The 9,906-nt window shown below is 25.3% G+C and overlaps 1 protein-coding gene across 3 annotated transcripts; it reads left to right on the forward strand.

Moving 5' to 3' along the window:
* The first annotated feature begins 430 nt into the window (after window positions 1–430).
* LOC118644731 lies at window positions 431–9,695 on the forward strand. Of its 3 annotated transcripts, XM_036283987.1 has the most exons (9): window positions 431–1,059; window positions 1,124–1,158; window positions 1,827–1,950; window positions 2,047–2,173; window positions 2,345–2,433; window positions 3,480–3,687; window positions 6,491–6,626; window positions 7,925–8,074; window positions 8,369–9,695. In XM_036283987.1, the coding sequence occupies exons 3-9, from the start codon at window positions 1,894–1,896 to the stop codon at window positions 8,565–8,567; spliced, it is 966 nt and encodes a 321-aa protein (XP_036139880.1). In that variant the 5' UTR covers window positions 431–1,059; window positions 1,124–1,158; window positions 1,827–1,893; the 3' UTR covers window positions 8,568–9,695. The 3 variants fall into 3 exon arrangements, with proteins under 3 accessions (XP_036139880.1, XP_036139879.1, XP_036139878.1); XM_036283986.1 differs by lacking the exon at window positions 1,124–1,158; XM_036283985.1 differs by lacking the exons at window positions 431–1,059; window positions 1,124–1,158 and adding an exon at window positions 1,468–1,555.
* The last annotated feature ends 211 nt before the right edge of the window (window positions 9,696–9,906 follow it).

Below are 9,906 nucleotides of genomic sequence, written 5' to 3' on the forward strand. Positions count from 1 at the left end.
GCGGACATAAATCAGATATCCAGCATAAGACGTTCTGAATAGAACATTTTAATACAAATAATGGACATCTTATAAATGCCCATTTTATGTCCATGGACATGTGGACCTGAATTGGACTTAAAATGGACGTCCTTGGAACATCCAGTGCTATTTGGGAGAATGAGTAATTTTCACAGAAATATTATAAAGTGAGTATGAGAATATAACAAATTTGTTAAATTTTAATGTTTTTTCTTAATTTACATGTTTATCAAATTAATTACTTCATTACTTAATATATAATTGCTATACATAATTTCTTATTTAACGTCACTGCTAGTATATATTATATTAATTTACTATGCTGAGTGAAAAATTATATTTATGCTATCATATTGTATGATTAATTGCAATATATTAAGTAATATAAAAATATAAAATATTATATAAATAATTATTCATAACAAGATGGCAAACATACATATGCACGAATTAAATAAAATGTATTTGGATCACTCGCAAACCTTTTTAATCAAACTTCATAACTTTTCATATAAACTTCAAACGATTCCATATAATAACTTTGTTCAATTAATATATTCTGGCTAAGTGTCGGGTAAAAAAATAATTAATTAATTACAAATAAACGAATGACTTACAAATCTTTTTAATTGCACTTCAAACTTCTTCATACGACAAATATAAACGATTACACATAGCAATTATTGAAAAAGCGTTCACTTCCGTCAAGTGTGTGCGAATTGCAGAATGGGTATCTTTATTTTTAGTTACGTGATGTCTTTTGACGCTGAAAATGAGCGTCAAGCGTCAGCGTGAAAAAGGCATCTTGATCTTTTTGGTTTTGGGTGGATGTTTATTTGTCTTTCAATTTTTAGTTTTACACACACGCCCGCGCGTGCGCACACGCACGCACACAATATAGTAATCACACATTAGTAATCTTGTATATGTTTATATGTATTTACATATTATACATTATGTCATTCTTCGGAAAATTGTGGCAAAAAGTTGTATAAAAATCAATACAAGGACACATTTCGTGAAGTAAAATTGCATCATGTATGTATTTGTATAAGAATCTAAACTAAAAGTTTCAAATAATTTTTATATATTTGTATACAAGGGACAAGTCATGCATAGCATTAAATGTTAATACAGGTATTCTTTACTTATAACAAGGTTACATTTTGAAACCTTGGTCTTAAGTCAAATAACAATATTTTAAGTACTAAATTGTGATTCTATATATTCATGTAATTTAAGCAAAAACTTAAATAAATTGACGTATTACTGAGTTATTTTTTAATATAAATATAAAACATTTATGTAATAATTATGTAAATAATTATTACTCTAAAAATTATTAGAGACTTCAATTGCAAAAAAAGGAAAAATAACTCTATCTTCATAAAAATATTTTTTTAAGTTTTAGATATAATATTAAATATAAAATTAACACTTTTAGCTTAAGCACAGATTAATAAAAAAGTAAAACTACTACTGCGCGTACTGTCAAATCTGACAATTCGAAGTAATCGTAAATGGAGAGATATCCGTAATTAATATTTTATTATCAATATATTCATATAACAATGATAAATGTGAAATTATTTGTAAGATTGAGACTTGAAAAGGGCTGAAATAAAAATTGTATTGAAAAGTTGTATTAAAAACAAATTATATATTTGTATTATGTAGAATATATCTTATATTTTCGATTCAGTTTGTATTTTCATATAATTTATATTTTCAAAAATTTATTGGATTAGTTTAGATTTTATATTAGGAAAGTAATAGGAAAGATAAAAATTTGTATACGCCTGTAGGTTTGCTGAAAAACGGTATGATGATAGACATGCAAGAAAGGAGAGAGAAATCGGTAGAGAATTAATTATGTTGACGCTTGTAAAAACTATTTTTGAATGTGCGATAGAAAAAATGGAATTAGCAGTAATTATAATACTTTTACTTAGCAGTAATTATAGTACTATTTACTTTAATAACTTATTCACTTATTTAAAATATTGTTATAATTTATGATTTTAGGCGGCTTTGTCTTCTCTTATGTTAAATCCTGAAGTATCCGTAATCCTTACAACTGATCAAATAAACATAAAAAATGATGACTTTTTGTGTAATATCAAATTTTCTCCTAAATATTTACTACAATCAAGTAATACAAAGTTTTACAAAATATACTGATAAATTAAAAAAAAATTTTCGAGATTAATGTAATATTGGTTTCTCTCTTATATGTAAATGCGTATTTGACATTATGTATGCATTTATTTATTTTAAATTAATTTCTAATTTACAATCGTAAAACTTTTATATTGTACTTTAGCATATATTAATGAGGAGGATTTAAATATATGTCCTAAAGAAACTTGGGACAATACAATCAAATTTGAAGCAGTCTTTAAAGTATTTAAGGTTGTCTTCTGTTATCTGTACAGTTCAATATTTGTATTTAACCGTACTTATAAGCAGGATTGGGTAACTAGTTAAATAATTGAAAGTTATTAATAAAGTTGAAAATTAATAACTTAATTTAATTTAGTTAATTTTAAATAATTTAATTTTTAACTTTAACTAATTATTTTTTTAACGTATAAACTTTAACTTATTAACTCTTTCCTAAATTAAAAATTTTATCTGTGCGAAAAAAAAATTATAAAATAAAAATTTATTCCTGCATAAAATCAATATTTTTTGTTATTTTATATAATTTAATGTACAAATGAAATATTGAATATATTTGATGAGCGATACTGTAATTATGTTGATAATCTGACTTAAATAAATTACATAGCTTTTTAATTTAATATAAATGAAGCTTCTCAAAATTAACTTTTACTTTAACTTGAGTTAAAGTAATCTCAACGTAACTTTAACGGAGTTTGTTTTTTATTTATGTAATAATTTTAATTTTTTTTTAACTAAATTAATTTTATAATCTATTAACTTTAATTTAATTTAGTTAAAAAAATATAATAACTTACCCAACCCTGCTTATAAGTAATGATGAATTCATATTTCATCATTAATTGAGATACATTTATCTAATTGTTATAAGAATGTACCATTAGTTAAAAAAAATCTTTAATGAATTAAAAGTTATAGTAAAATTGTAATTATACTAGTTTACAAACAGTTTATTATAAAACAATAAATACCCCGATAGGAAAATTTTGCAAACATTGTACAATAATGGCATTAAAGATTGTGCTAAGATTCGCCATAACGCAACAGTTTTGTCAGAATATAATTCTTAAATAATATTGGTTAAAGATTAGACAAATATTGAAACATAAATATTTTGCAATTATTTCAGCATTTAAAATTATCACATCATAATGATGGATTATAAATTTTTTGCAATATTTTGTCATACAATTTTATAAATCTTTTCCTATAGAGGTATATTTTATTTATCTTAAGTTTATATTTTACTAATCATTTATCTTTATTCTTTATAGATTTTTGATAAACATATCGATGTTCTTCATTCCAGTTCTCTATATAAACATACTTCAATGACATTGGCTTTATTTTTGCATCATATTCGTTATTTTTTACAACATGTTGTAAACAGATTATATTTCACGCCAGAACAAGAGAGAAGCAAAAAACTACATTACAGAAAACTTTGGCATTTAAAAAAAAAATCTATTGAAGAAGTTGCTAGTAAAATATATAATTTTTCACACGCAAAAAGTATACATTATAAAAGTTTCAAAAATGTTTGCGCGACTGAATCAGTTGTCGGAATAAGTTAATACTTTTCTCTCTTTTGGATCGAAATATTTAATTTATATATTTATCAAAACTTTGACAATTAATCTTTCACAGGCTAATCTTTGATTTATACGCGCATGGAAGATATATGATTTAATGATAAATATTATCTCATCAAATATCGATTAATTAACAACATTTGTTTTAATTTTCTTGCTAACAGTCACGATATTCATGTTCAGATAACAAATTAAGTCTGTTAAAAATAGATTTGGCAAAAAACAAATTTGTTATAAATTTTGTTTTTCGATAGGAAAGTTATATAGTTTTGATATGGAATCTGACATGTACATATATGTATAATAAATGATTGATAGAATATTGGTATAAATATAGCAAAGTTTGTTAAAATGTAATGGTAAATTTTTTCGTATATATAAATTTGCTATAAAGTTTGACTTACAAACGAACCCGAAAATTCTGATTTTAATAAAACTTGGCATAAATGTAAAGGGGGTAAATATATAAATTTAGAAATTTTTAGTTGGTGCTCTCTCTTATAAACGGTTTAAAGGGTTAAAACCATCCTTCAAAAATTGATAGTTTTTGCCTTTTCTCGATATATCTCGTAAACTAAACAAAATATAAAAAAATGTTTTATACAAATGTTTTACAGCATCAATACTTTTATTTAATTACGCTGTTTATTTTTAAAAATAAAATTTTTTTTAATTTATCCTTTTTACCTTCCCTATGTTGAATATTAAATTTATTGCATCAAAAATTTCAATTTCAGTAAAATTTGGCACAAATGTAGAGGGGGGCAATACACGAATTTAGAAAATTTTAAATGCTGCTCAAAAATGGTTTAAAGGGTTAAAACCACCCTTCAAAGGTTGAGACATTTGCCTTTTTTCGATATATCTCGTAAACTTAACGAAACATCAAAAAATGTTTTATACAAAAGTATTTCAGTATAAATACTTCTGTTTAACTACGCTGTTCATTTTCTGAAAAAAATTTAATTAAAAAGATTTTTTTATTTAATATGTGATTTTTTAATAAATGATTTTTTCCGTTATTTTATATTTATTGCTTCAAACAATCGTGTTATTTCTGTCAAACAATATGATTTAATGTAACCAAACTACAAAATTTGTGTTCAACCAAATAATGTTTGAGTTGAAGAAATTTTGTTTCAGTGAAACAAATGTAATCCAAAACAAATCAAAATAATAAATGTAAAGAAATCTTTCTCTCAGTGTACTTGCTCAAAATAATAATTACTAGTCAATTTAATACTGCCCACTATTATATTTCTAAGAGGCACGTATTATCTGTAGTATAATAAACAACACATTTGTTTTAAAAAAATGCGTGCATAATTTTTCGAAAAAAGGCACAATTGTTAAAAAACGACGCAAGATGACTTAGGATGTTTTGAAAATAATGTCTTTAACTGATCTAAAAAAATATGTCTCATAACGTTTATAATTATCTAGTCATCGACCTCATTATAGATCATAAATTAAAAATTAACGTCATTAATATGTCGTCTTTCGATGTCATTACTTGGGATGTTTATAAAATGCACATAAAATAAATGTTTTAAAAGATTGATTTAATATTCCTTGCTTATTGAGCATATATAATATCTATTATAGTTTTATTTATTTCTCTTTTTCTTTTCTTTCTGGGAATATATTGTGTATATATACCCACATAGCACGGAATATTACGGTAATATCATAGAAATATTGTTCTCCCATTATAATATTACTGTGAAATATAGTATAAATATTGCAGACATATTACAAAAATATTACTACAATATTAAAATGTCCGCGGAAATGGATCACAGTAATATAATGGTGATATATCACGAATGTATTACTGTAATATTTACGTAGTATTTTTGTAATATTTTTTTTCTATATTTTTTAATATATTTACAATTTTTAAAAAATATGTATAAATTATAAAATAATACGTATTTATAAAATAATTAAATAATGTAATGACGTCTTAATGTTAATGATTACGTTTACACATTATCCTTAATCAGATTTAGTAATATCGGTTGTTAACCTGGCCAATCACATTTCATTTTTTTGAAAAATGTAATTTGAAATCTAAGCACTATCGATGTCGTTAAACCTGATTAAGGCTGGTATTTATAGTCGAATCTTATATTTAAGATCATCTTATATAAGTACTGTATTATTTGCCATCAGCCATCAATCACAGAGCCGTTAGCATCTTAAGACATTGCTTGAGACGATCTTTAAATAAGATTTGACTATAAATACCAGCCAAAGGTAATGTGTAAACGTACTCATTAATGACATTTTAACATTAGGTTGAGTTTAAAAATAGCTGGAGTAAGCTTTAAGCCGTAAGAAATTAATCAATCACAATCAATTATTTTTCTCATTTTTGTCTGTGATTTATCAATTTACGAAAGCATACTAGCACTTATCATAAACCCTCACTTAATTTAATGTGAGTGATATCAATTTTAACGTATTGCTATTTAAAATGTAATATCGCTATAATATAACATAATATTTTAATGTTATTTATAAACGTGTAATATGTCAATAATATTTCTGTAATATTTTATTGTAATATGTAATATTGTTGATATATTGCAATTTTGCTGCGATATTACTGTAATATTCCGTGCTATGTGGGATATATATATATATATATATATATATACACATATATATATGTGTGTATGTGTGTGTAGGCTCTACTATGGATTTGGAGAGACAACGAATTAATCATAAAAAGACACTCAAAGATATAGTCAAACGATACAAGAAAAATATAGTTGCTATCGATGGAATTGATAAAAGATGCAACGAATATGTCACAAATACAAAGTATCTATATATTCTCAAATTTCCTTAATGCGTGTCGCGGTTAAAAGCACTAGCCATATTCCGATACGATGGAACGCTGATTGTTGCGAAGTTTTCAAAAAGATGCGAGTTTTATAATTCATCGATCAATCAATCGCATTATTATGCGTAAATTTTATTCTGTAAAACTTTTCATATAATTAATCGATGAATTAAAAAATTAGCTTGTACGTTTTATGTGTAACAGATTGAAACAATGTTAAAAGGATTCTGCAAAATCTCATGTAAAATGTTGCAACAAAAATAAAATTCTAAAATGTATTACATATAATATTATATATACCCTGTTGTGGCCCTTATTGGATAGAGGGACACAGGTATTTGGGATCGTCTGTCGTTACTCTTTGGGTCAGGTCAGGTTCTTGGAGAGATTGTAGCCAATTGTCGAATAACAATATATATTTTCTATCTTGATTACACTGAGTTACACTGATTCGTATTGAAATACCCGTACAAGTATCGTGTCGAGCGACATACGTTTGTCGCTGTATAATGTGTAGCAAAGCCCACTCGTTGTCTTTACATCGGTGTTTATATACACCGATTTTTGGCGTATGACCGGAGAGGGTACCTCCGCGATCACTGGCCTTTGGTCAATGCACTTGCTTAGCCAGCAATTAATTGCTAGCTATGCAGATTCCACCCCAAAATCAGGAGATTTTGGGTGTTGTTTATTAAGCAATCGGGTGCATTGCCCAATGCGACGCCTGGTATGTAGGCCGGACGATGTCCGCGCGAGAGGTGTCATTTGACACCTTATATCGCTTGCGACATTTCTTGTGTGAGTGCATCACATTCACAACATCCAGTTATCCAGATGTTTATTAAATGTTTTATAGATGTCGATATTAACATCTAGAAATCTAGATAGCGTCGAAATTCAAAGATTTGAACGTCTACATAGACGTCAAATTAGATCTTATTTAGACACATCTAAAAGACATCGATTCAATATCTATCCGACCTGCCATTTCTCTCCCTGGATAGTATAGTAGTACATTAAATAGTAAAAAGTATTTGCCGTAATTTTAATATTTATTTTTTTGCATAATGTAATTTTATTTTTATTGTTGTATTTTATTATCTTTTATGCAAAACATGATAACTAAAATAAAATTGTAAATTTTTGTAATTTAATTCGATTTAATTCGATTCGATTCGTTTTGATTCAAATTAAAATTCATCCATTCGGTTTGATTCGATCCGACATCAAAAATCTTTGATATGCACATTTATCATTTCTTTATTGTACATGATAGCATGAGATATGAGAAGAAACAAATTGCTGTATATAAAATATGGGAATATGAACAAAATGAAACGCAGTCAGCATTAAAAAATATTATCGATGATCTCGAGTCTTTGAAAGATATAAATACAAAATTAGAACAAGTTATTCGTAAGCGAAAGTAAGTATGTATAAAATTTGTATTAACCATATATCTTTATTTATATATAACATACATCAAAATTAAAGTATTACATAAAATTGATTAAAAAATTCAATTTTCAAACCTTGAAAAAAGAAACTTAATAGCATTTAAAAACTGAAACTTTAAATACTTCTAGAAATATTACTCTATAACTATTAAAAAAAATACATATACATATATTAGAATTTGATCAAATTTTCGATCAATTCGAAGTAATGCTTTATTTTGGTGCATAGAGTATTTGTTAATTTGTAATCACGTTGCACATAGGTTGATAACTGAATCGAAGTTATTGGCAATAATGACTAAATATGATACAGAAATTGGCAATAAATGTAGAATGTTGGAAAGTCTTAGCCAAATATATGAGTACGAAAAGCAAGGGAAATACGATTTGGAGGTGATTTTTCTATATATGTATAATTTATGCATTTTACGCGCGTGCATATGCAAAAAAATAATCTCGTGACGATTTAACTTTATTATAGAAAGAAATAAAGCGACAAGAGATATATTTTGTTTTTATTAAACAGAAAGAGAAATCTAATGTAACACTTTTTTATAAATCTTTACCTATGTTTGAACAAGAACGCTCGGCAAGGATTATCCAAAACTGGTGGCGCAAGATTCTCTTGAATAGAGAAGGAAAAAAAAAGTTTAAAAGAAAAAAGTAATTTTGTACATATTTTTTATATCACAATGTATCAAAACCCATTTTATGCATGAAGCTTGGTTTAATGACCTATCATTGATTTTTCTTTTTGACTCTAATGGATATTTTTAAAATGTTAACTAAATCTTAAAATTAGAAGAATGACGAAAAAACTTGAAATGTTGTTTGTTTAATGAACCAACCTAATTTATTTACATTTCTTGTACATTAAATTGTTAGCTTTATAATAATTTACTCCTTTCATTTTAAATACAATATTTTCAGTTATAATAATTAAATCTTGGTATGTTATACGAACATAGTACATGTCCCGTATATTATTAAATAGAAGTAATAAATGCTACGTAATAAATATAATTATAAATCTATGTAATATGTAAAATTTGATTACGTGATCGTCATTGATAATATTGTCGAAACAGACAACTCAAGGAGTATACGATGAGATATTTCAATTGAAATTTCTCTTTCACAATTCCCATAATATATCTATAATAATTATTTTATTGAGAACATTCCGTAGTTGAAATTGAATATGAGAATACACGTTAACAACGAACAAATAATAAAAATATAAATGTATATTTACTGAAAAAGCATTGTTTTATAAATTAAAGTTTTTATAATATAAATTGTTATGTATTTATTTTAAAAATTCAATAGTAATGCTTGAAATAAAGTATTATGATTGAGACTCCTGGTCCCTTACCATAGCTATATTGAATTAGGAATTTTTTCTCACTTACACATAAAAATAAGTTTATTTTTTATTTTATTTGTTATTCCATTTGATAGTATAAATACACTAAGTCCAAAAAACACTTTATATCGAAGTTACTTTTCGTTCATGGATTAATAAATAATTTTAAATCTCGATTCAAATTTTGTCAGTTGAATCAAACGTTTATTTATGCAGGAAAAAAATGAGAAACATTTCATCTATAATACAGGATATTAAAAAAGGATGAACGTTTTATTATTCAATTTATAGTACGAGAAAGGATTTATTTGATTTTTTGCTTTTAACATTATTATTCAATATAGCTCTAGTGGACCTTTACATAATAAACAAATTAAAAATTTTTTTGAAGTAGAATTTAAAATATTTTTACAGATATTTTCAATATCTTTTAAA

This window comes from Monomorium pharaonis, chromosome 3, assembly GCF_013373865.1.
Source record: "Monomorium pharaonis isolate MP-MQ-018 chromosome 3, ASM1337386v2, whole genome shotgun sequence".
Classification (NCBI taxonomy): Eukaryota; Metazoa; Arthropoda; class Insecta; order Hymenoptera; family Formicidae; genus Monomorium; species Monomorium pharaonis.